Source organism: Orbicella franksi, chromosome 6, assembly GCF_964199315.1.
Source record: "Orbicella franksi chromosome 6, jaOrbFran1.1, whole genome shotgun sequence".
NCBI lineage: Eukaryota > Metazoa > Cnidaria > Anthozoa > Scleractinia > Merulinidae > Orbicella > Orbicella franksi.
The window spans coordinates 9,116,528-9,144,155 of NC_138150.1; the positions used below are offsets into that span (position 1 = coordinate 9,116,528).

The window sequence follows — 27,628 nt, forward strand, 5'->3', positions numbered from 1 at the left end:
TAAAATACAAAAGCTGGTTATTTTTGCCTATACAACTAACCAATAGAAGCATTGCGATTATGTAATTAATGCATAGTCTATGAGCATAAAACAAAAAATGTGCAGGGTCAAGGACCTTCCAACATAAATCTTAACCTTGCTTCTTTGATGTCTACCGGGTTTCTTAATCATTCCTTCTATTAACTATGCACTACCGAAATAGCAATCTAAAGTGATCTCTGCCTCAACAACTTTAGATTGTAGCCTTGACTTCACAACAGCCATTAACTTGGTCTTAAATATATGTTACATATTACATAAATGGAATCATTGCGTGGATCAAAAATATCCATTTTAAGGAAATGAAGCAGGTAAATATATTTTCTGTGATGACGAAATTCATGATCAAACTCGAATTTGAGCTCTGTTAAAGAAACGCGAACTATTGAAATAGTTCCGAATTGAAATTTTGGATATAGAACTACCGAAGGAAATGCAGTCGACAATCGTTTTGTCTATTTTCGCTGGCTGTGATTGGATCCTTTTTTATTATCGTAAGTTTGCTTCCAGTAAATACTGGGTGATTTAATGACGATGTTATCTATTTTTACTACACGGTTTAATGTTGTCAATAGAAAATAAAGAAGGGGCAACCTTGTACCAACCTTCGTATGCCAGTGAGAGCTGGGACTATGGCTGAGGGAATTAAACTTTGTAAGTTTTTGTAAGCGGAAATAAAGATCATTGATGGCATCAATTATGAGTGTATGTTTTGCTTACAGAGTGTTTCCGAACAGAGCTTGGGAGTAAAAGATCTGTGCAATTACTTGTATTTTGTGACGAAAGGTAGTCTGCTTGAAAACCGTTGACTTGTTCGCCACGCAATGCTTTCCTCCCCGTTCTTCGGTGGCGACACAAAATCAGAAGGTCCCAATGGTCAGCATCAAGGCATTGTATCTGACTGCTAGCTACCTGCGTACGATATGCAGGAACTGAGGATATCATGTGCACTTTCGCTACCTCTCTTTCTTTTCCCTTTCCAAAAGTTATCCTTGCTTGGATCTGGGGAGTTTGAAACTAATCTTAAGCTGTGTTGTTTCAGACGTTATGATTGGTCTATCGCGTCATGATCATCTCATGAATGTGTTGACAATGAGCAACTTAAAAGTTGGCAAGATTAAATTTTCCTCTGTTTTACAAAATATTTTCCGTAATCACTTTATTTTTTTGCATCCGATTAGTGATTTCTGTCTACTTCTTATGCGGAACATTACTTAAGCAATATGCCGTATTCTCACTGGGTTTACCGGCTCAGTGAACCTATTTGGTATGTTGGGAGCACACTTATTATTTTTTTTTTTATCTTTCATCTCGCGTGACTTAAATAATTGCACCTCTAAACAAGCAATTATGGTCTGATGTTTAAGTAGGAACGAAAAGAAAGCAACTAGAAATTTCCCTGAAAAACAGCTCTGCCAAAGACGATTCCAATCACCATTTTGACCTTAATTGGAATATAACGTATCCATAACTTGGAACGCCATTGGTCTAAAAAATCTGGCTCACCAAGGGAAATTTCAAATTAAACCTTCTCATCACTCAGGTATGCAAATATACACATCATGCATGTAGCTGTGTACATATTTTTCAGTCTAGGAAGATAGATCGAAACTGTATACCAGGACCTGGTTTGACGGCAGCTGTCTTTTTCGAAGGCTTTCTTGAACAGTTGGTAAGACTTTGAAATGTTACCATTCTGGACTGTAAACACAGTGCTTTTAACTGTTTGACTCTGTCTAACTGATTTAGTTTTTCGTTTACTAACAAAGTCGTTACGAAGCGTTTACTATTCTGTCGCCGGACAACGCTCACTCTTAAGACCCCTCAACAAAGCAAGAAATCATATCATATAACTTTTTTTGGTAAACCAATTTTCATGAGTAAAAATCTATTTACAAAAAAACAGTTTTTGAGGCAAGATATCATTTTCCTAATTCAAATTGTGCTCGAGTTTGATTTGTTTTCTGAAAGTTTTCGGTTCACCAAGTTTCGAAATTATGTTCCATTCTCATTTGCTTTCAGTTTTAGTTTAATGAGTCCACGTTCAATTCAGACAAGACTTTGGCAATAAATATTAACTTTTTTTATTTTTTGTGTACGAAGATAGAAGACCATCTGTTTATTTAAATGCCACTTTGATAAAGCTAAAGTTGCCTGTTGCTTTGTGAACACCGAACAACTGAATATACAGCACCAACTGGTTCTGAAACAGAGAAAAAAAGGATCATTACAATCTCCCAGCCAGAATTTCGAATTCAAAGGTCTTTTCCGTGCAGTTAGCTCACAAAATGCAAATGGAGATGTCATGCGTAATTCGCGCGCAGGTGTTCAGTAAAGTTTAGTTCAACCTGATTGAAGAAAGACAGTTAACCAACCACTCTGCTGCTCAATTACATGTGGATTTACGCCAAATGGAAAAAATAATTTAAAAAGCAGCATACGAAAACATTAAGTTGTGACAGGAGACAATCAAAAGCGTAGCCAGGCCATCTTTTACCCGTGAAGCATCCAAGACTGAATTACGTACATATATTCAAAGGACTTCGATAAGGGAGATCGTGTCAAGATTTCTTTTAGTCGAGAATAAACAAAACACGCACAAAAAAATGTAGGAAGAAGAAGGAGTAATTACAATAATGACACAATACGCCATAAGATAATTATACCAGCTGCTTCCAGTTTTTGAACACCAAACGCATATGTGATCAGTGTTTTATTAGTGTTCTTTTTTCTTAGACAAAATATGTTCTGGGAACACGGGTATAAAAGGAAATTTTAAAAATGTCGACATTTTTGTAGCGCGTAAGACTGATTGACACGCTTCTCTTTGAGTTTCATTCTGTAACCAATAAATTTGTTTTCAGTTAGTGCCCCTTGCTGAGTATAGGAGCAAAACGAGACATCATGAGCTATGCATAGTCGCTCTTGCGGATCAGGAAGGAGCGCATTTTATCAGTACTTTAATACCACCGTAGATCTGTCAAATTCCTATTCATATTAGGCATTCCTTGTGATTTACAGATAGAAGAACGCGTCATGGATCGTATGGCAGCAACTACAATGATCATACTCATCACGAGCGTGTTAGGTAGGTTCAAGGGAGGATAAACAAATAAAACATTATTCCTGAGGTTATCCCTTCTAAGTTGAATTTTAGACCACTACCTCAACCGGCTTCAAAAATCCCGAGAGGTTTTGGGCAATTTCCATTCAACAAAAAACCTTCGAAATTTTTGACGAGCGTGAAAATTGCTTCCTGCCTTTCCTTTCCTTGCGCAATAAAAACATGCTAAATTGCAACTTTTTACAATATTATAGTCTTTTATCTGCGATCCCTCAAAGTTGGAAGAAGCTCCTTCACGTTAATTCTGGCGATTCTACTACACCTCCGCCGCCAATCTGTAATATAACGTGCAAGATGTTATACGACAAACTGTTAACCTTAGAAAATCTTCAACCTCCCACTTCAGAAAAAAAACTCTTATCATACGGCATCGCAAAAGAGAATCTAAATAAAATTTATCTTCTGCTTTTCACAGCCACAAAAGAAGTTAAATTGGCAATGTTTCAGCACAAAATTATACACAACATTTTAGCCACGAACAGTATATTATACAAAATGAACAAGGTTGCCTCCCCATCCTGCCCTTTCTGTCCCTCTGATAGTCAAAACATACGTCATTTGTTTATTAGCTGTCCGCAAGCGTCTTCCTTTTGGTATAAGTTCCAAAGTTGGTATTCTACTGTAAGTAACGCGAGTTTACTTCTCTCCGAGCCAGAGGTATTATTTGGAATTACTCGTCCTTGTACTCACCGTTTGACCCTCAACCACCTCATAATACTAGGCAAATATTTTCTTTATATCAACGCTCTAAATAATACTATGTTCGTTTTCAGCGACTTCATCTCATTAGTGCAGGATAAAATCGAGATAGAAAAATATATTGCTGCAACGTCGAATGGCGAAAGGGAATTTCAACAGAAGTGGAAATTCCTTCTCACCATTTAAGGCGTTTCCCGTAGTAATTAGTTGCAAGGTCTTTGTTTCTCTTTTTTTTTGTTTGTTTTGTTGTTGTTGTTGTTGTTGTTTTTTTTGTATAATTAAGTAATTACATTGTATTGTAACTCCTTAAGTAACGTAATGTGTAAGTCATAATAAGCAATCAATGTGTATTGTAAGTAAGTAACGTAATGCCAAGTATTGTAAATAGGTGTTTTTTTTTTTATGTATTGTAAGTGACGTTTGTAAGACGGTAAAAGCATTAGAAATAATAATAATAATAATAATGATGATGATGATGATGATAACAATAATGTAGTGTATTGTAAGTAGGTTAGTTATTGTTGTGAGTAGAGTAAGGCAATGTAAGTAATTGTGTGTTTAGCAATAAAAAAAAAAAAAAAAAAAAAAAAAAAAACCTTCGAAAATTTCGAAACGGAGACAAATGTACGAAGTCTCCCTGAAACTCTCAAGAATTTCCGGAAATTGTGGAATTTCCGAAAAATGAACCATTCAACCAAAAATTTCGGAAACTACGCGAGGAAATTCATATGGAATGGAAATTCCCAGTACGAAATTTTCGAAAATTTTGGTATACCTCGCAAGGTTGTCTTCTTTTCCCGAATTTCCAGAAAATTCTGTTCCATTCGTCACTAGAAATTTCTGGAAATTCAAATCGGAATTTTTGTATTGATTGGAAAGCGCCCCTAAAAGTAGCCGATCATGCGACGCGAAAGACAGTCCAAGCAGCCTTAAATTACGCGAATTCACCCTCCACAAAAACATCTGCGCAACGTGCGTGGTAAGTTTATCCACGAGAGAACTGGGTACCATGTCTAAAAATAACATGATCGGGACTACCTCGAGGATATGGCGTATATATTGGAATAACTCTCTAATCCTACATTTCCTGCAACAGCTTAATAACTGTACTAGAAATAAGGAGTGATCCACTTCTAATTTTTTTCATACAATATCAAGAGAGTATTAAGCAAACTTGTGACGAGAATTATAATAACAAATAAAACATCAAATAGGAATAAACGAATTGTTCTACCACCAGATTTTCATAAGTTAAGTCGCCAAAAAAAAAAAAAAATAGAATTGAGTGAAGAGAAGAGTTACTTGGAGCTCTGAACTGCACCAGCACTGATAAACTGCTTTTTCGTTTTACCTTTGACACTTCACATCTGTCAAACATAATTAGGCTGGCTATAAACATCATTGACCTGATAAGACGAGGAAAAAGTACTGATTTGGAACCACACTCTCCCAAAAAAAATTATAGAAAATGTATGAAAAACAGTAAGGAAGATTAAGATGCTGACTTGTCCACTGGAACCAATAAGGGGTCATTACTTGGGAGGGTATCATTAGTCTATAATTATATCATGGCATTTGCCTTGAAAAAGGAATAGCATGTAAGACCTGGGTGTAGATGTAAGCATTGACATCCAGTGCTAATGATTTGAATTCCGAAAGGAAGTTGAACCAACCAGAACCACCCAGAAATACATTTCATTCACTGTATGGCCAGAATTGCGGGAGTAATCTTGTGCGCCACATTAATGAAACGACTCTATAACAGATAGTCATGTTATTAGAGTGGGGAAGTAACGTAATATTTTTTTTTCAAATAAACATCCCTAGAAGTAATAAAGCTTAATACCCTTCAGGCCAAGTTGTAATGCACAAAATAAAGTATTAATCAGCTACATTATATATTTTTTTTCAATAGGGAATCTCGATGCTTTGAATTGGATGTTGGATAATTCAGTGGGTATGTCGGTTTTTTTTGTAAATAATAGTACAAATAATAATAATGATTAATAATAATAATAATAATAATAATAATAATAATAATAATAATACGAGATTGCTGAAATAGGCCTTAAACATGTCTCTGAAGATCTCAAACGAAGAATTACTGCCAAGGCTACAAAAATCCGAAGATACCAGAACAGAAACAAACAATTCCATCAGAACAGATTGTTCGAGACAGACCAGAGAAAATTTTATACGGAACTAAGTGGAGACAAAATCTCATCTGATATGACACCTGATTCAGAAGAAGCCAAGCAATTTTGGGAGAGCATTTGGAGCATAGAGTCAACACATCATAAGGATGCAGAATGGTTAAAGAAGTTGAAAGAGGAAGTGGAGTTGCCATCACCATAGACATGGTGACCCAGTTTCTCAGGAAAGTTCCGAACTGGAAGGCACCAGACCAGACATGGTGCAGGGGTTTTGGTTGAAGAACTTTACGGGTCTACACCACAATATCGCAAACCAGCTTCAAGTATGCTTAGACTGTGGGAACGTTCCTGGGTGGATGACCAAGGGAAGAACTGTCCTTATAATGAAAGACCCAGAGAAAGGCACAGTAGCAGGAAATTACCGCCCCGTAACCTGTTTACCTGTAATGTGGAAGTTGCTAACAGGGATAATATCTGACAAGCTCTACGAATTCCTGGATACCGAGAGCGTACTACCGGATGAGCAGAAAGGTTGCAGGAAAGGCTCCCAAGGAACCAATGACCAGCTCTTTATTGATAAAATGGTCCTACGAGAGGCCAAATCAAGAAAGAAGAATCTTGCAATGGGCTGGATTGATTATAAGAAGGCTTACGATATGATACCGCATTCCTGGATTCTTGAATGTCTAGAACTATTTGGTGCAGCTCAAAATGTTAAGACCTTACTGGAAAATTCCATGAATGGCTGGTAAACGGAACTTACATCAAACGGAGAAAGTCTTGGAAGTGTCTCCATCAAAAGAGGCATCTTCCAGGGTGATTCCCTATCCCCCCTCCTTTTTGTGGTCTCCATGATTCCGCTGTCCCTAGTTCTCAGAAAGTGCGAAGCGGGATACACATATGCCAACAAGACAAAGGTCAATCACCTTCTCTTTATGGATGATCTAAAGCTTTACGCCAGAAGTGAGTGCCAACTGGACTCACTGATACAATCAGTGAGAATATTCAGCAATGACATCGGTATGAAATTTGGCATTGAGAAGTGTGCTGTCTTGGTCATAAAACGTGGCAAACTGGCACAGACAGAAGGCATAACACTACCAGATGACACTACAATAAGAGCAATGGAAGAAAGCGAAGGGTACAAGTATCTAGGAGTGCTTGAGGCCAGCGACATGCTTCATGACCAAATGAAGGACAAAATCAGAAATGAATACTTACGACGCGTTAAAAAAGTTGCCCGCTCGAAGTTGAACGGTGGAAACTTGATACAAGCCATAAACACCTGGGCAGTGTCACTCGTTAGATATGCAGGAGGAATACTTGAATGGAGGAAACAAGAACTTCGGGACCTAGATCGCAGAACAAGAAAATTGCTAACCATGAATGGAAGGTTCCATCCACGGGACTGCGTGGCACGACTTTATGTGCCGAGGAAGGACGGAGGGAGAGGTTTGATATCCGTAGAGGATTGTGTCAATCACGCAAAGGTATCGCTAGAATGTTATGTCCAAACAAGCGAGGAAGAACTGTTAAAAGCCGTCAGGAGGGATGGGGATGAGAATAGAGAAACAGCTGCCAACTTTAAAGCGAGGAGAAGAACTGAAAATATTCAAGACTGGAAAGAAAAGCCGTTATATGGACAGTTTGCAAGACAGGGTGAAGGACAAAGAAGTGAGGAAACATGGACCTGGTTAAAAGAAGGAAAGCTCAAGAGAGAAACAGAAGCTCTTATCATTGCTGCACAAGATCAAGCAATACGAACAAACTATATTAAAACGATGGTTGACAAGTCACAGAATGACCCGAAATGTAGGATCTGTAAGCAGGGTAACGAGACCATTAGCCATATTGTAAGTTCGTGCTCGAAACTGGCACAAAAAGAATACAAAAGGAGACATGATAACGTGGCTAGAGCAATCCATTGGGACCTGTCAGGAAAATGTGGGTTCGAACGAAAGGAGAGATGGTATGACCATGTTCCAGACAGTGTGCTTGAAAATGAGGATTGCAAACTTCTATGGGACTTCAGTGTGCGAACAGACCATGAAATAGGGGCTAGGAGACCGGATTTGGTGATCATTGACAAGAGAGACAAGAGCTGTCAGATTATAGATGTGGCAATTCCAGAGGATAATGGGGTGAGAGAGAAGGAAGATGAAAAAGTTGAAAAGTATCAAGATCTAGCAAGAGAAGTCCGAAAAATGTGGGGTGTGAGGACAAAGGTTATTCCAGTGGTAGTGGAAGCATTGGGATCAATACCACTGAGATTGAAGGACAATCTGAGAGCCATTGAGGTGGGCATTCCTGTTGGACTGATCCAGAGATGTGCATTGTTGGGGTCGGCAAGAATTCTTAGAAAGGTGCTGGAGATGTAGAAAGAAGAGAAAAAGCAAACAAGGGGTGTTTCTTGGCCTCCCTAGGCAACTTGTTGTTGCCCGGAGCCAATGACGAAACCAGCTTCAATATCATCAATAGCTGTGCGAATCTATAATAATAATAATAATAATAATAATAATAATAATAATAATAATAACAACATATAATTAAAGAATATAAAGGCGAAAAAGGTCGATTCCGCCGTAACCAAAGGTCATGTAGCTCCATTTACTTCAAACCCAACTAGTAAAAGAGACCAATGTGTGTTTACGAAAATGGAGAATCCAAATGACAGGTGCCTTAGGTTTGTGTTGAAACTTGACACTCGTGTCATGGTATTGTGTGTGTTTTTGAAGACGGTGCCTCCCTCCACTCCCTAAACCAGCAAATTTTCGGAATGACCCGAAAACCACGGGAGTCCGGGAACCCATCCACCAGAAGTAGCATTAGTCCTCAGTAACCTCTATATGCTTTGGTAACCGTAGTTAAACATCCGCCCGATATCCCACCTACACTAGGAGTCAGACCTTGATACACTCTGATTGAGAGGCCATTTCGCGTTGAAACAGATATTCTGAGTTTCTTGAGGGTTCCTGCCTCGCTAAGAGGCGTTTTCGAGTCATCTGTTCTTACAGCTGCTTTTCTAGGGAGGAAGCTGAATCAGTTACTCTAATGATTGTTCAAGTTAAGATCGGATGATAGTGTTGGCACCTAAAGAAATTTACGTTGCATTTTTCAGCTTTATTCTTCCTGGTAATCCACCTGAATGTTCATACTCAAATTTGACCATCGTTTTCCTTTTTTTCTCTCTATTTGGTCAATTATTAACTCTTTTGGTATTTTTTTTGTCGTAGTTAACCAGTTTCAACGCAGAAAAAATGACAAGCGGTCAAAACGTGCGCAACCCCTTTACAGAGAAATATGTAGTGATGTGATTTTTGGTAATTAGGAGTAATAAGCCTTTGAATATACTTTTTGCTGAGATATTTTTTCTTCTTTTCTTTTTTTGTGAAAACCATGTAATCTTATTCCAACTGTAGATTGTCCGTCCAACTGCTATTGTTCGAGGGCTCCGACTGACACCTCCCTTTTGAAAACTGACTGCTCCAACAAGAATTATTGGCTTGTTCCTACGGGTGTGCCACAAGAGAGCACTCACGTGTAAGTACATACAATGATCAATATTGAAAGATGAAAAGACTTCTCGTCCACATCAAAAGATTTCTCACTTTGGCTAAGGCTTTGGGAGTTAAGAATCAAACATTCATGTGTAACACTACAATTATCTACTAACGCGTCCAGCACTGAGCAACATAAAGTCGCATAGAATGACTGCATGTCGAGGTTTGTTTCAAAGGCTGCTATACAGAAAACATGCCTTTATGACGCTGTGCGGCTACGATGTAGTTCGTGCAATCCATTGCCAGTTCTATAAATTATCAACACGATCTAGATACTAATCTGCACTCAGTGGCGGATCTTGGGGAGGGACCCGAGGGGCCCGGGTCCCCCTTCTTTTGGGTAAAAAAAGAAGAAATTACAGAAGGAAGAAAAGCCCTCTGGGCAAGCAAAACAAAACCGGCCACCGTGCCCCCCTACCCCCTTTAGCTCAAGGTTTGGATCCGCCACTGGCACTAACGATGAATCAAAATGCATGAATAGCGAAATGGCGGCGTTCTTGTAGTTTTACTAGAATAATCTAGTTTGATAAAACGCCCATGTCGTAGTTACGCATTGATTGATTGCAGGAATTTCGCCGACAACAAGATTGTAAGCATAACAAGGAAACATATGGCAACAATAAGAAATGTTAAAATCCTGTAAGCGTGCTTACAATGAGCACTTTGTATTAAGTAATCGAGTTTTAAGAGTAAATAACGTGCAGGGCTGACAATAGATGTTGAAGACCTAAATGTAATAACTGACCTTAAATGTAATAAACTCCTAAATGTAATAACATTTGGCCTTAAATGTAATAAACTCCTAAATGTAATAACATTTGGCCTTAAATGTAATAACACCTAAGTGTGACAACATTTGGACTTAAATGAAACAACGTTACACAAACGTCATCATTGACGTAACCACCTCGTTGTTTAGTAAAATAATCACGTGACACTACACACAATCCCTGTAAGCGGGAATCCTTATTCCAACCTTTAAATTCCTTCTCATACAAACAAATTTCGATAGGTTGGTAATAGCGTGACGTTTTTGTTTCTAAATCTACTTGTTAACCAATATAGTTCCGCAGAAAATATTTTCAAGACGCCAGCGATTTATCAGTCCGTTCTTGAATCACAACCTGATCAGTCCAAACAACAATTCCAGACAAAACTATCACAGTGGTACCGGATGCTGTGATGACAATATCACTCCAATGCTTGATAGATTTAGCCAAGCCTAAAAGCAGTGCTTCCCGTTTTATTTTTAGTTTAAATCTGAACTTAGAGACCATAGACAGATTAAAAATAGGACTTGAGCCCGCGATCCAGTGGAGAACAATTACCTAATCAGCGGTCAAAATAAAAGAATACGTAAGCCCGTGAAATAGTCATGTGATACTGGTCAGCGAATACCTTTTTGACAACTGTCAATTGGCCATAACATGGATGCCCAACATCAAATAGGATATAAGCTGACGATAATCTTAACGTTGACATATTTCTGGAGTATGGCCGCCAAGTTCCGCTCTGTAGCCCTTAGATTCGGGCCGCTGCAGAGCTCCGCTATAACTGAGTGCAATGACGTCATCAGTCAGGTGACAAACCCGAAAACACATGTTACTCGTTGCGATAAAAGAACCCTTTTAATGAGATGACAGATGGTGCAACAGATCACGTGGTTTATGCAATAACAGTGAGTTGATTAATGACGCCTTTGATGACGTCAATGATGACGTGAGTATAAACCATCTCATTTAAGTCCAAATGTTGTCACACTTAGGTGTTATTACATTTAAGGCCAAATGTTATTACATTTAGGAGTTTATTACATTTAAGGCCAAATGTTATTACATTTAGGAGTTTATTACATTTAAGGCCAGTTATTACATTTAGGTCTTCAACAATAGACAAGTAAAATTTTAAATCTCTTCCAGCTAAATTAAAAGTTCCGAAATACGACGACATCTCTCAACACCCATCCATAATCTTCATTTGCTCTGTATAGATATACGTCACATGCATAATAATGTATGCGCCAAGAAGACTAAACAGCGACGAAAGCAGACATACTGACGTTACGTGATTAGAAGTTGAAAATGTCTTTTCTTGAGGTTTTCTTTCATTTTGTGGCTTTACCGAATTTTAAAATTTATCAATTTTATTTAATCGCGCTGGTCCAGCTGTTACAATCTTACTAATGATTTTCTCTAATTGGTTTGCGGTTTCATCCGATTTTACGTTTCTTAAACCATTGATGCCATTCGATGTCTTCCTTGGAATTTAACACAATCCCGGGACTACATGCAATATATATATAAATAATAGTAGTTTTCCTCATCTCATTGTGTATGTAACTTGCGACTGTATGCAAGCAAGTTGTACGCGAAATAGCCCAAACAGAAAGAATGTTGCTGCGTGCATTGTGGAAGATACAAGTATTGTCTCCATCCCGTCTGTTCTTATCTCATTCTTCTCTGTGTCTATTAGGAATCTGGCAAGGAACATGATAGACCACCTTCCAAGCAGTGTTTTAAGCAATCTGATGAAATTGGAAGTCTTGTAAGCAGAAACCTAATAGAATATATAGCCAACTCCATTATCACCATTACCACCACCACCACCACCACCGCAACAACAACAACACAACAGCTACAACAACAACAACAACAACAACAACAATTGCAAAAGCAAAAACAGAAACGTAAACAAGAGATACAATTTAACACATTACGATAGCTAGTGTTCTTAAAGTTGAGGGATGACGGCAATATCGACTGTTGGAAAGTTAATCAGTTTTAATCTCTGGCGACAACAAGACCAGTGTTACTTTCTTCAGAGATTTAAGAGTGTTTTAAAATGAATTTTCCTCCTTCCCAAGGGACTTGTCAGGAAATCAAATTGGTTCCATCAAAGGAGGAGTTTTCAGCGGACTGCAGAAACTTTCAACACTGTAACTGTTGCTTGTTTAATAGGCATATTCATGAAATAAGCATTAAGTAAATATTTAATAGATGAGAATTATTACTTAAATCGTATTTGCAGATTTATTATATAACTGTTATTCAATTTATATTTTGACATTGTCACCTCTGCGCCTTAAGTCAATATGGTGGCAAGTGTGAGCGGAAAACGCGAAAATGAGAAATTCAACCTGGTTTGCAATTTTTTTTCTTCAGGTATCTCGGTGAGAATAGGGTTTCAAAGCTTGAAACTGGTAGTTTCCACGACATGCCGAGCCTGAAGCATTTGTAAGAGTGACAACATAAATAAAATACAAGTAAAATAGCAAGTCATTAGGGCCTAGTTTTTTTTTAATCATTTCAATTGCGACTGTTCAAAACGACGATGGCAAAGCACATTTCAATTTCGTCTTACAGGCGGAAATATTTTTGGAGGGAATTTTGTACGCCAAAAATGATTGGACTAATAGCTAGCTATTAGGAAGGTTCATCGTGTGGAAAAAATTGCAGCAAAGTAAAACGCAAAACAAGCTATACCATACAGGACTTACATGTGTATAATTAAAATAATTCGTATTTTCGCTAGAGCAAGTCCATCGGCATTCTTCCAGGAGGGGGAGGGGTTTATTATTGTGGGGATCTCTGCTTCTGGGATCTGGGAGACTTATTTTACTTACTTTCGGGGGAGGAGGACAGGGGGAAAAGGGTTTTACTACAATTTTTACGTTATATATAAAGTATCATGCGACACTGACTATTTGCAATCACAATTTTCCTTCTTTTATCAGGTGGCTGTCTATCAACATGATCTGGGACCTTCCTCATAATATATTTCATGGCCTCATCCACCTTAAAGTACTGTCTGTATCACTGTTTTCTTGCACAACTTTTGCATGCAGAAGTAAATATAACGCCGCATGCCTTATTCTCATGAGTTATAAATAAGTATACAGGTGGCAGGCTTACTGATTACAGTTAGACAACCAAGTAATATCAAACGTTTATGATATCTCAAGTTATGGAAAACAATACCAAATGTAGCTGTGAATCACAAGAAAACTTCGGTTGAATGAAAGGGCTTTTCTACGAACTAGTGTGCTCTTAGGAGTAAGTATTTGAGTAAAAGAAAAGATATAAAGATAATAATGAAATAAGAATACTGAAAAGAAAAAACTGAGTTCACTTTACTAAACGCGAGTCTGTGTCTGTCTTTCAAAGCTATTGTAGCCCAGTTCCAAATGGGTGTTAGTTTGTCTAGCTAGGAAATATCTAGAGCTTTGAAAATCATGTATGAATGCAATGTTGCTAAGTTTGTCGTAACGGAAACTTTATAATTAAATAATTATGCTTCTCTTAATGTATTTAGCGGGCTCAGCATGAACAAGCTGACGAAACTGAACGCCCATCTGTTGAAAGATGCAAAGAGTCTGCAGTTTTTGTGAGTAAAGTACTCAAGAAACACTGATCAGTCAATTGCAACTATATCTTAAGCCAAGTTTTGAATTTAACGTAGAGTAACGGTGGAGGGCTTATCGTGAATAACAAAAAGTGCATGGTATGTAGAAAAGAGTACATCGTACTTGGAGAATATCGGCTAGGTCTCTTCTCGGTACGGTCGAAGCACAGAAAGATCTGAACAATAAACGGCCGAGGGCCGGGTAGATATTCTCCGGTATGGTCTCGAGCAAGCTTGGTAGATGGTAAGCAAGAGATCTATCACACAACTTAAATCTTTTAGAAAAAATGTCACGAAATTGACAAGAAGCTGTTTTCTTGTTTACAATATTTTCTCTTAAAGACTTCGCTGACAATATCGTCAGCACGTCCATCTTGGCGTTCCACATTCGAAATTTCGAATACTTTATCCATCGCGAAACAGTTTGCCTATAATCAAATTGTATCCCACTGCACATGTGTTGTTAGTTCTCTATTTCCGTTAGTCGCATAAGTTAGTTAGTTGCACAAGTTTAGAGTATTTAAACAAGCCTTCGAACCAATAGAACTAAACAAAATCAAAGAAACCATGGTTTTTCCAGGCTTGTGCGAAAATTAGTACACCTCCATATTTTATTTTCTCGACATGAAGGTTTTTGCAACACAACGAAATCACCGCTATACCTGACAACTTCTTCCAAAACGCAGGAAGCCTCAGATATGTGTAAGTGTATATTTAATATTTTATCTTCTTGTTTAACAGCGTTTGGTAATAAGGCACAGTGATGTTTAGAGGTAATATTTAACACCCGTATAATTCATGGCACGAGGCATCCATTTGACCTGATCAACTACACCCAATCCCATACGTACAAAGGCTATGCAAAGTCATGACATCCCTTTTTAAAGATATATTTTCTTGTAGCAAAATGACTTCACATAACTGTGCAGCAGCAGTATCTAAACTCAGTTGGAAGCGCCCGACAGTAGTGAGTTTTGTCTATAATTATTCAAAACGGAGAAAAGAACAGGTAAGCCAACTAATGCGCAACAACGATCAAGATACTCATCAACTGTTGTTCACCAAGGAAGGAAAATGCACCCTTTAAATCTTTAGAAATTTTACCAGCTAGGTGGGGATCGGTACACTTAGAAAACCGCACACAGCACTGTTCAGTCAAACTTTGAAGTATGTCAGGGCGAAAGAATTGTCTTGTCCAGGTGTAAACAATGTTTGCTTCGTTTACGTTTGTAGGTTTTTAAATAACAATAACCTTACTAAAATTGGACCGAAATCTTTCCAAGGGGCATCAAATCTTGATATCTTGTGAGTATCATTTGCATGTGTATTAGCTTGTAAAGAGAAATTACTGAAGTCAACAAAATTGAAAATCTAAACTTAAATTGATCTATAAACAAGCCTTGTACTAGGTGGAAAGATATGCTTCAAAATAGATCTGAAATTCTGATATATAAAAGAACGTGTCTGAATAGTTATATTAAAGAAATCCCGATAACGTTGCGTTAGACAAACGAAAACAAAACTTAAACACAAATAATCAAACAAACATAAAAAAGCGCTTCAGAGTCTTAAGCATTTCTAAGGATTATCGTCACAAAGAGAACCAATAAAATGTCGGAGAATTAGAACATTCGTTGTATAGAAACTGTATTCATTCTGTATCGAAGAAAATGTAGTTACAAGCTGCCCGAACGGCCATGTGTACAGCATTGAAAACATAAGCTTTTGCTGTGTAAACAAGAAATATTTGCCACCTTGATCACCTGACAATGAATGACCGAACGAATCGATCAAAACCTTTTTTCAAATGTCGAGTTGTTCGACTTTGTAAAAAAAAAGAAAAAAACAAACAAACAAACAAACAAACAAACAAAAACAAACAAACGAACAAACAAGCGATGAATTGGGTGTATTTGTGACTAGTTATTCGCAAACGTTAGTTTAAGTCTAATTTATAGATTGACTTATGTGAAATCATTTGAATAAAATCCTTTATCGATACCATGTCGACCCAGTACGGAAATGCAAAGAAAATCATGTGTACTTAGTGAATTATGCGAACTCAGATTAGATCGATGCGTTTCGCTTACTCCAACCGCTGTCGTATTTCAAACCACGTTGGGTGGCGTTACGAGAAAATAGCTATCTATAAGAATTGAAAGCCTGTAATAAGTCACCCCTGAAGTATTCTCTATTGTTATTCTGAAGGACTCTATCTAACAACCATGAGCTCACGTCTTTGGAGCCTGACTCATTTAACTACATTGACTTCGCTAACTTATCTCTTATGTAAGTACCGCCTGGAGTATGATAGGATGAAGCTCTATTTAAGCTTGGTTTTCAGTATTCAGTTTCAGTGGGTGGGTAGGCGGGTTAGTCGGGTTGGTCGGCAGGTCGATGAATTGAGCTGTCAGTCATTAAATCAGTCGGTCAGTAAATCAGTCGGTCAGTCGGTCAGTCGGTCAGTCATTCTGTCAGTCAGTCATTCAGTCTGTTAGTCAGTCAGTTGTTCGGTGAGTCAGTCAGTCAGTCAGTCAGTTAGTTAGTCACCCATCATGTAGGCAGTCAGGTCGAAGCTTCAGAAAGTAATCGTCATTGCATTTTAATCATAGCTACATTCTACAGACAGCTCTTGTACGAGTTAAGATGGAAACATTTCGACAGCAGAAAAAAGTTGGACTTGTAATGTAAGTAAAAACACTCATTTGCAGTAAAAACAACTATGCTAGAGAGCCTTCAGGTCAGTTTCCTCCAAGATCAGATGTTTTCTTGCTGGTCCTATGTCATATGTCATCATACGACATTATTAATTAAGCCATAGTGGATTTCACTATATTCTCAAAGATATAAAATAGCTTAAATTGATGGGACATTGATCCAAAATGATCTTGACATTTAGGAAGGTATTTATTATACATTAGAAAACAGCCCTAAGAAAATACGTGCGCTGATTGGTTAAAAATCGTGTTTCTATAACTCGATAGAAACACAGAACTAGCACGAGCTGTTAACGTAATGATGGCGCGAGCAAAGAGAATTTACATTTTGATAGTCAAAGTTAACAAGTTGTTTTCCTTTCTTCCGTCGCGGTGTTTTCTAAAAGAAATAGAAGACATGCTCTCCGTGTTTCTATCGGGTTATAGAAACATTCGTGAAAGTTTGGGAGAACTCGAAAAAGCTGTGGAAACACTCGCCTACGGCTCGTGTTCCCACAGCATTTCTCTTTCTCCCAAACTTCCACTCCTGTTCTACAACTCGATAGAAACACGGTACATGTTTTCTATTTCTTAAATACAGCTCAAGAAAACTGAAAAAAAATGAAGAATTCTGTCAAAAATGACGACATTTGCTTGTCAAAATGCTGTCAGTTGGCAGACCATATCAAATGCCGTAAATGTTAACAGTTGACACAACAAATTATTTCCGCAAGGGCTGAATGAGCAGCAATTGAAGGTCTCAGCATGAGAGAGTAAGTCTTCTGAAGAGAAAACCACTCACTGGCTCTGGTGGTGACATCCAAGTGACCCCCCCCCCCCCTCCAGATCTCGACAACAGCGTCAGTTGAAAATATTAGTGACTAGGAAGATGTTTTGGGAAGCAAATTACGTACCTTCCCTTTTCCCTTTTTGAGTAAATTTGGAAGATAAATTTGAAAATTGTGTCAAACACACTAAGGTGTCTCCTGGTATTTTCTTGACAGAGCTCCTACGGATAAAATGTACACGTTCCAGGCCTCGCGTGACGAGCGACTACGAGAGGGTTTATCACGCAATGGCTTCACGTGTAACGATGACGTGTGTACTCCTTGCCATTTCGGAACTTACCAACGAAGAGTTAGTAACGGCTCCTACATCTGTCAGAAGTGTCCTGCAGGTACTGTATACTTGCTAGAATAAGACACGGCTTCCGTTAGACTGATTCATTTGTATGCATATCCGGTCTGCGTCACATCGCTTCTCATGCTAAATAATATATAATCAAAATTTACGCCCCGTCCACACTACGCCGGAGAAATTTGTAAACGGCTTTTTTTTCACTCCTGGAGAAATTTAAAAACGCAGCAATCGCCGGCCATTTTGAATTTGATTATCGTGAGGTCATCGTGTTCGAAATGTTCCCTTCTCAAAATGTTTTTCGTCCACACTAAAACGCAAAGTTAACCACAGGGAACACCCGATCTTGTTGAGTATGAAGAGAGTTATAAAGGAATGAAAAGAATATACAATTAACCTTTGTCTACTTTTGTCATTTCTTACGCGACAACCGCTACCTACTTGTCTTACGTAACACTGTAGTGCTTAACTCGTACCTAGGCCTTTTGGCGCACTGCACATTTTTTGTTTTTGGTTTGCAATAACATTGACAAGGGAGGCAACTCTTTGTCCGAACGTTTTGAACATAATCTGAATATTTGCTCGAATCTCTAAGTACCGTGCCTTCTAAGAAACCAAACAAACACAAAACGAGGTCGAAAGATTTTTCTACAACTTGGCCGAATTTGTTTTGGAATACTTTCACGACAGTCGGAAAAGTTTTAGCGTCTTTAGCAAAGTTTTTTCTCAAATCGTTTTTCGCAACATGATCGTACCCTTGAACCGGTACTAATCGCGTCATCCAGCGCGCGCTCGAGCTACCCCTCCCTCTCCTACACATGCTTTTTGACACGACAAATCTTTACAAACCCCTCCCCCGGTTCGCAGTTTTTCTTCCGCGTCCAAGGTCGTCCGATCTCCGCACGAAAATGAAATGTCACGGGTAAATACCTGAAGCGTTTTAGCAAGATTCCGCCCTTAAAATTGAGAGCTGAGAAGGATTTTGTAAAGATTTGTTGTGTCAAAAAACATATGTGGGAGATGGAGGGGAGCTTGAGCGCGCGCTGGATGACGTCACTGGTACCGTCATTTGGGCAAAGAGTTGCCTCCGTTGGCAATGTTATATGTAAACCAAAACACACAAAAAAAAACCAAAAAGGAGAGCGCGAAAAGGCCTAGGTACGGGTTAAGCTCTACAGTGTCACAAAGGACTTGTAGGTAGCGGTTGTCACGTAAGAGATGACAACAGTAGGCAAAGGTAAATTGTATATTCTTTTCATTCCTTTGTAACTCTGTTCATACTCAACAAGATCGTGTGCTCCCTGTGGTTTGAAGAACGTTTTCGAAAAGCCCCGTTTTTGTGACGGATTAAAGTGGACGGTAGGCCTAACCTTAGAAATAAAGCTGCGTTTGCAAATTTCTCCGGCGTATTTTGAACGGGTCCTTAGTATGAATTTATTTCATGCTTGTTATTGTATATTGCAAACACCGCTGGATGTTCTGGGGTAATTTGCTTACTCGGATGTTTATCGTAGGGGGATTTTATCAGAATACTATTGGTCATCACGGAACTCTGGCAGGGCGAACAGGATGTCTTCCGTGTCCTAAAGGTACCTTTGTGGAGTTGGACAAGTTCCCTGCGAAAAGTCAGTTCGCTTGCCGCGTTTGTCCCGCCGGTAAGCCATTTCTTTTTTCTCACGCTAAGTTTATTTCCCTGAGATCATGGCACAGGACGAGCAATTAATATAATAGAGTTGCATTTGCAAGTAGCAGTGGCTCGGAATTTAATGATATTAGGGAAGGTACGTTTTTATTTGGGGGTGGGGGGGGGGGGGGTAGGTCCGGGTATTTTGGGAATTTTTTGCGAAAAAAGTCGTGGCCCTCCCACTTCCCAGAATGGATTAATGCATGACCCTTCACAAATACCTACACAAAAACAGCTGACCCTCCCCCCCACCTCCTCCAAGACAAAAATAACCAAAAGTGAAAATAACTAACCGGAAGTGTTACACACATAACCGCGTCTGTGCACAAAGCAGTTAATTGCGTGGCGTGTGATTGCACGGTTAAAACTTGAAAATGGGCAAGGATGTGCGAGTAATAGAAAGAGGGAAATGCGCTTGTGGTGAATGCGAGGATTTCATGAGGTCAGATGGAGCAACCTGCTCAGATTAAGCGATTGTTTGAGGAAAGTGAACTAGTCAGTGGGGACAGTGAGGCTATTAGAAAGTTGTCGGATAAATACATTGTTCCCGAAAAGCTTGTGGCAGAGTATGTTGAGCACCTTGCCTAGATAAAAATGCGCAAGGAGAAGAAGAAAGAGGAGACTGAAAGGGAGCGAATGGAACGGCTGAACCGGGAGTACAATGACATTGACTGGGTTGGATTGTACAACTCCGATAAGCTGTCGTTCTTGAGGGTGGAAGAGCTATCCTTGTACTTTTCCCATCACGAGATCACCTTCAAAGGGAAAAAAGCTGAAAAGGTCGCAATGATCAAAGCGCACATTGGCAGCTTGCTGTACGATTCAATGGAGTGTCAACAACCTCGACAGCCCCCGCTAAGAAATGTGCAGCAACAAGTGACCTTATCACTTTCCGAGGTTGAAACTGACTCGCAAAGTGATGTGGAAGATCGAGTTGACGGTTCAAGCCCGAGTAGCTTAAGTAACGAATCGTCACCGGAGACTGATTTTATACCAGAACCCCGCGCGGAAACATTACCGCCGTCAAAATATGGACGAAAGCGGACACTGGTCGAGAGAGATAATTATGTTAGTTGGGACAAGATAGTTTTTTGATATAATATTTCGACACTTGTATATAATTTAGATTAATCTTGACTGGTAGCTTTGCTTGTAAATACAAGTTTTAGGTTTCTATACACTTCGCGTGTTTGTTAACAAATAAGAGTCAACTAAGCGACATGGAGTAATTGTTGCACTTGCCAAAAAAAAAACGCAAAAAACTGTGACCCTGCCCCGGTTGCGAATAAAACAGGTCTGACCCTCCCCAATTTGTAAAAAAATTACTAATGACCCTCCCCTCCGAAGCTTCGGCCCATCCCCCCCCCCCCCCAATAAAAAAAAAGTACCTTCCCTTATAATTCATGACGACCTGAGTGCAAGAAAATGGAGAGATCAATAGAAAACGAAATTGAGTATTTTGTCACTCTTTACCCCCACAGGAGGGTTTCTGGGCCTTGCTCCTCAGGACTAAAAAGACGTTCAATTTTTAACTAGAATCATCGTAATTTACTTCTCATTCAATGCAATAGGATCTAAGACTGACGAGTGGTCGAGCTACCGTGGTTGCTTCTGCATCAACTCGTTTTATCGAAAAGGCCGATTCACCGGGTGTGAAGCGTGTCCCAAGGAAGTTCGCGGGGTCCTCTGCAACGAGACTATACTCCTCAAAGAAGGATTCTGGTGGCAGTTTAGAGATTACAATGAAAGCTGGGAATATCAGCGATTTGTGGACGCGTTGATGATACCTGACGAACATTACAATCACCAGGATGTGAATTTTACAGGACTGTTTCCCAAGCCATACCCGTGCCCAACGGCTTCTTCCTGCTTAGGATCGCTGAACTCCGTTCGAAAACCGTGCAAAACAGGCTATGGGGGACCGTTATGCGAGGTGAGAGAATAAGGGCTTACTTTCAACAGAGGGCGATGGTATTAAAGAGAGGACACGTCTGCTTTAAACGCTTCCCTTGTGTAAATTATTGTCGATAAATATTGGTACTGGCATGGCTAGAGCTCGAGTTTTAAAAGGACTCTGGAGCTCAACCGAAGTGTTTGTGTTCTGCTTAAGACTAAAAAATGTTTTGTTTCACATGGCCTCACCCCACCCAGGATGTAAATGAGTATGAGCGAACTGATAAAAGACAGACCTGACAGATGCAAGGACCCCCAAATCAACCTCTCTAGCGATGTCCCCAACAACTTCCCAGAAAGAAGAGTGTAAAACCGACCGTGCATCATTATCATTAATCTTTTTCTGCTTCCTTCAGGTGTGCGTTAAAGGTTATTACCAGTCTTTGTCACGATGCACTAAGTGCCCCACCCTCCCCTGGCTGATTACACAAATGATCCTCATTGTATGCGCCGTATTCCTGTTCGTCTTTATTCTTGTCCGTGACGATAGAAAGGCCAAGTCCAAGGCACGGACACTATCCGACGTTGTGCTGGCGCGCTTAAAAATCATCGTCGGTTTCTATCAGGTATTTCACGGTTTGGTATCATTTTAAGCCCCAAACAGCAACTTATTTCTCGTACCGATACGAAGAAGTAATCAATAATGGGTACAGATCGTGATAATTCTACAACTAAACTTAATTTAAACTTTGACACTTAAGATTATTTTTATGACTACCATCGTAATAACCAAACCATAATTTTGTTAGTTAATCAATACTCTAAGTTTCCTTGCAAAGCTGGCTGCATTTGATTAGAAGAAATGTTAAATAGCTTGTCCGCAAAAAGAAATGTTTCGAAACAATCTGGAACTGATTTATATGCTTGTAACAAGAACCTTAATGAAAAAGATAAACGAGAAGGGTCGCAGATGTCAAATTCAGTGTAAATAGTGACACCAAAGACATTTACTACATTCAGATCCAGGAACTGGCGTCAAACTAATAAAAAATAATGAAACTCAGCCAAACGCCAAACTTTGTAAAATTAGCAACGTTATAAGGAACCTTCGCTGTGTTCATCTTTTCAAGTCCTGAATACAGCTTGTTTTCCACATTTCACGTAGGTCACAGCCGGTACTCTGGACGCCTTCTCGTACGTACAGTGGCCCGAAGCTCTTCTGCAACTCAGCAACTATGCCAAGTTTTTCCAGTTGAACCTTATCCAAATAGCTCCTCTTCATTGCCTCAAAGAGAGTTTGAAAATGAATGCATACGTTGGACTGTTTTTAACAGTGGTCCTGAATGGCGGAATCGTCATCTTGGCCCTTGTATATTTTCAATGCAAGAAACTATTAATCAAGTAAGAGCTGCATTGTGTTCCCTCATAACGTCCTTTTCAAATCACTACAAATCACTAAATATACTAAAACTGCCACATAAATAAGCGATAACTTTCACTGAAATCACATCAATGTATACAGCTACATACGCCGTTGCAGGGTTGTGAAATTCTAGCTTACCTTTGTCACGAATCAATTATCTTTATAAATGAGAGGCGTCTGACGGCAGCGGGACTTTCATCGCCGTAATTTGTTACTGTCGAAAAATATTCGTGGACTGGCATTAGCTGCTGGGTGGGGGCTAATTTAGTCTAATGAATGGTATTCTTATCGCCGTTTTCTGCCGTACCACATAGGTTTCAGAAAGGCATGACAGTGGAGGAGAAGAGAGAAAAAATTTCGCTGAGCAAAGAGCATTGCTACCGAAGCGCCTTCCTGGTCATGTTTATTACATTTCCAGAGACTTGTTCCAGGATCCTCCGCATGCTCCCCCCTGCCTGCCACCAAATATGCCAGGTATGAGAGCTACATGATTAATAGTAGGTAACGCAAGAGCATAGTTAATGAAGATACGTTTCTCTATGCTTTTTTGTTGCTTCCTAACGCCTGACCGCGCAAAAAAACACCAGGCGTTTTGCCATGGATCTGATCAACTACCTGATAAAAACGAACATTTTTGCAAAAGTTCCTAATACCGTATTTGACCTAATGGAATATGGGTAGGAGTAGGCAAAGCATTGGAAAAGGAGAGGAGCAAAGCAAAAACAATCCCTGGAAACTGTGCTTTACAGTCGTAGCGTTCAACTTCAAGCTTCAGTCTCTTGAAAATTTAGTAATAGTGGTTTTGCAGTTCCTTGAACGACTGAGATGCTAGCCTGCCGCCGGTGACTGGCAATTTTAACACACTCTAATTCAGCACCTACATGTGAGTAATGTAAAAGGTTTACATGAAGATCATAGCTCAACAACTGATCTGAATCTGGAGACCAGGCATAAAGTAGGTAGCTTTAAAAATTGCTGAATGTGCCTTCCGTATTAACCACAAATTGGTCAAGGGCCACCCCCAAAACTTGGATGTGACCATGCGCGTAGTGAGTTTACTAAGCGGATTACTAACCACTAAAAATCGGTCAAAAACCTCACATCAGAAACCAATACCTTGATCTATTGATAAAATATTCCTCCTCTTTAGGACCTGGAGATGAAGGACTGCACTTACTACCTGAAGATGGACTACAGTTTGAAATGTTTTGACAACGACTATAAGAAATACGTGACCGCTGCCTACGTGGGATCTATTTACCCTGTGCTGTTCCCCTTGTTCATCGTGGCTGTGCTCTATATGCTCTACTACCGTCCACAAATCAAAAATCGCGCCGCCAATCCTGACCCAAAGCGGTATGAAATCGTCGAAGGCATGCGTTTCATCTATGAAAACTACGACGAGAGATGCTGGTATTGGGAAATAGTGGAGATGGTCAGGAAGTTGATTCTCACTTCCGGCCTGGCCTTACTTGGCGCCGAGGGGCGAATCTATATTGGTATGGCAGCCATGGCGTCAGGATTCTACGCTGTTGCGCATGCTCAAGCTCGGCCAATCCCTGATAAGTTTGAGCATCTGCTGCAACTGGCGTCTCTGGTAGCAACGTTCTTCAATTTAAGCGTTGGTGTCTTGTTGCGAATTCCGACTGAAATGATTAACTACTCGATCGAGAAGGACAAAGATTCTATTGGCGTCACCGTTCTGTTAGTGACAACTAATTTCATGGTCATAGGACTAGTCGTCGGTGAGTGTCTCTTATGCCTCCTAAGATGCCGATATATAAAACTATCAAGTCGTCACTATTCAGTTCTTAATAGTGAATTTAGACGATTGCATATGGAATAACGCATACATTGTTAAAACCAGATTTCCGTATCCAATCTGTAAAATGGAACAAATTTGACCTGTATGGAGAAAATAAGCTAAATAGCTTTGCTAGAAACTTTTATAAACGAATGGATTAACCTAAATCCTCTTTTTTACAGTCCGTTATCTTATGTCACTGGGCCAGAGTATATACGATGTGTACAAGAACCCACAATGCAACTGGGAGTGCTGTCTGAGTGTGATATTATCAGCACAGGATACAAGCCCGAGTCTCCAGGACGGAGCAGGCGATGGAGACAACTCGGTGAAAGATAGCATTATGTTATTGCTAAAAACTAAGGTTAAATCCTTAAAAATGAATTACCAAATAGTTTGCAAACTCGAAGGGAACGGAGATGAGTGAGGGAGGGTAAAGGCACAGGGTTATGACCCAGGCGTGTTATCCAAAGTGTGGTTAATTTGCATTATAATATCGAAAAACAACAACAACAACAACAACAACGACAACAAAAACAGGGTGAGCATTTCAGTATAACCTGATTTACCAGAGAATATTGATCCATCTCCAAAAGTATAGAATCTCATCACGTGTTTTGACTTAACTGACAAACTGGAAATGTTAAGTAATCGGTCACAATGGGTTAGCATGGACCCCGAGAAATAATAGAGTACATCAACAATAAAATAAGACTAGTGTATGTGCGACGTCTAATATGTATTGCTCAATCACATATGCCAGTGGGTAAAAATGTAAGACTATCTGCCCCAAAATAATACTTGAGGAAATACTGGAATTCATTTCCTTTCCATTTTATTACAATAGAACAATACGTTAGCCCCAAAGGGGTTCTTTTGCACAAGAACGGAATGAAGTAGGGGGTTTTGGAGGAATTTGTTAGCTCGATTTTAATAGTTAGTTGTTACTCGAAATTTTGAGGGATAAGCCCTCATCTTTGCCTGTTTTCGCATATAACATTTTATCCAGTACTAATAGTTTTGTTTTTAACATTGTGCCCTGTCGGATAAAGCTTACAAACAAACAAAAACGCAAACAAACAAACAAAAAAAATAGGAAGAGAACAGACTATTTTATTTTAAACGGTGTTTAACAGTTTGTATTAAGCAGGGGCCTTTCGGGTGGAGAATGCGTTGAAACCTAGTAGCTGAGTTGAATTTCTAGTAAACAAATATTTAGCTATGAAATTGGTATGTCTCTTCTGGTGTCAGGTACCTGCCATGGAAATGTCTACAGACGCTGAAAACATTGCTGGAAAAGACATAGAAAACGACAGCGGCTTACCGGCTTGCGTATGCGACGGGAGCGAGTCTCCTGGGGGACCCCAAAGCTCAAGGGCAAGTGGAAGTAAGAAGCGGCACTCAAGTGAACGTTCCGCTGGTTCGTTGCTTGACACCCCGAACGATGATTCGAGTAAAGTTCCGGAGGTGGAATTCAAGAAAGGTCACGGTGAGAATGATCACCCGGCGGCCGTGACCAATGTAGCGGTGGGCAGTGATGATGCCGGCCTAAAAGGAAAGGGAGCAAAGAGAAACGAAGCAATTGCGCTTGATATTCCTGATCAGACCGATTTCGAAGCCGACACGGAAACCTCCGAGGGTGCTGTCGTAGGGCGGAGCAACGACGCTATGGATGTGGACGATATTTTGGAGACATCTTTCTAGATAAGCGTTCAAACGCACCAGGTTTCCGTTATTGTGGTCATTTAAATGCAGACTACAACGGATATGAAATAGGGGAGGGCAGATATGAATTAGGTTAGTAATCTTACTTTTAGTCCGCTGAGGATTTTAAGGACTTAAGAATCGAACTAAGCAGCCATTTGTGAGCGGGTAGCTATAAGTGTGTGCTTGACAAATGGAAGGCAGAGGTACTATCACAAATTGTACGCATGTAGTTATCGAACTGATTTAAGAACAACGCAAAATAAAATATTTACATGTACGGTCAAGAAATACTGTTATCCATTTGCTTTAATGCTAACGTTTGATAATATTGCACAGATTTCAAACTCTCGAAATGTCCTAAATAGTGCAATTATTATTTCAGAAACCTTGTCCCGCTAACCACGTAAAACCACAATGTATCATCTTCTCACTCGATTACACCTGCACACCTTCAAGGCGATATTTGGGTAAATATTCATATGATGTTAATTAGCAATGACAGTGAGTAAATAGTCACCCCAGACTGAAAAAAAGATATATATATTGCAGGTGGGAATATCATGTGCAAGTTAGCTACTTTGCCAAGTTTGAAACGAACACTGCTTGTAATACGTCATTGCCTTCAAAAATTACACTCGTTCAGTTGCTTTCGATTCGAAATGGGCGCGTCAATTTATTGTTTTTTCCTTTTTTACGTGCTTCAAAACGTGCTGAAAAAATTACAAGCATTAATACGGGCAAAAAAGAGAGATTGTCTTTTCTTGAATGATCAATACGTTTCACAATTAACATATATCGTCTATTAATTTTCTCCTATTTCTGCCTTTTTTGAAAAATACGTAAAAATATTGTCTTGTCTAAGGCGGTAAGGCTGCCATTAATGCTCTCTCGCATTGTTTCGCGCCACACACGTTCGACGAAACACCGACTTAGTGCTTGCAGTGCACAATGCTTTTGTAACCAAGGGTAGGTTATAAAGTACTTGATCTTTTTGTGGCCGGCACCTTTTCCTGCATTACTGACATAAGGCAGTAACTTTTTTCAAGTGGAGAACAAGTTCTAACTGGTGTTTACAATTTCTCTTTACATCTACTACTTTATTCAAGGGCTTATTTATCTTTCACATTAAGGACAAGCATCAAGTAAGCAAAAAAGTCATGAACCAAAACAAGTTATTTTCTTTGTACTGTTCAAGCAATTTCCGAGATCGAGTTATTGTGATTGGTGCATTCTCTCGTTTTCAAAACAGATCCTCTTTGAGACCAAGTATTTGGACCAGTCTCGCTGAGAATTAAGATAGTCATGCCG

At 39.4% G+C, this 27,628-nt stretch overlaps 2 protein-coding genes across 3 annotated transcripts in view; one reads left to right on the forward strand and one right to left on the reverse strand.

Moving 5' to 3' along the window:
* Positions 1-1,651: 1,651 nt before the first annotated feature.
* LOC145489015 (uncharacterized) lies at positions 1,652-26,779 on the forward strand. The gene is made up of 23 exons (XM_081467903.1): positions 1,652-1,711; positions 3,061-3,127; positions 5,778-5,819; positions 9,435-9,555; positions 10,143-10,214; positions 12,048-12,119; positions 12,439-12,510; positions 12,737-12,808; positions 13,309-13,380; positions 13,887-13,958; positions 14,607-14,678; positions 15,210-15,281; positions 16,185-16,265; positions 16,589-16,663; positions 17,677-17,849; positions 19,324-19,464; positions 21,065-21,426; positions 21,803-22,012; positions 22,552-22,787; positions 23,124-23,283; positions 23,960-24,554; positions 24,796-24,941; positions 25,865-26,779. Exons 2-23 carry the CDS (start codon positions 3,076-3,078, stop codon positions 26,315-26,317), a joined length of 3,423 nt encoding a protein of 1,140 aa, XP_081324029.1. The 5' UTR covers positions 1,652-1,711; positions 3,061-3,075; the 3' UTR covers positions 26,318-26,779.
* Positions 26,780-26,877: 98 nt separating this feature from the next.
* The window catches only part of LOC145489013 (cysteine repeat modular protein A-like), an 8,687-nt gene continuing 7,936 nt past the window's right edge, over positions 26,878-27,628 (reverse strand). For both annotated transcript variants that reach the window (XM_081467901.1, XM_081467900.1), the window contains one exon: positions 26,878-27,628. This exon is cut by the window's right edge and continues 476 nt beyond it. The gene's annotated coding sequence lies outside the window, so the exon portion shown is untranslated.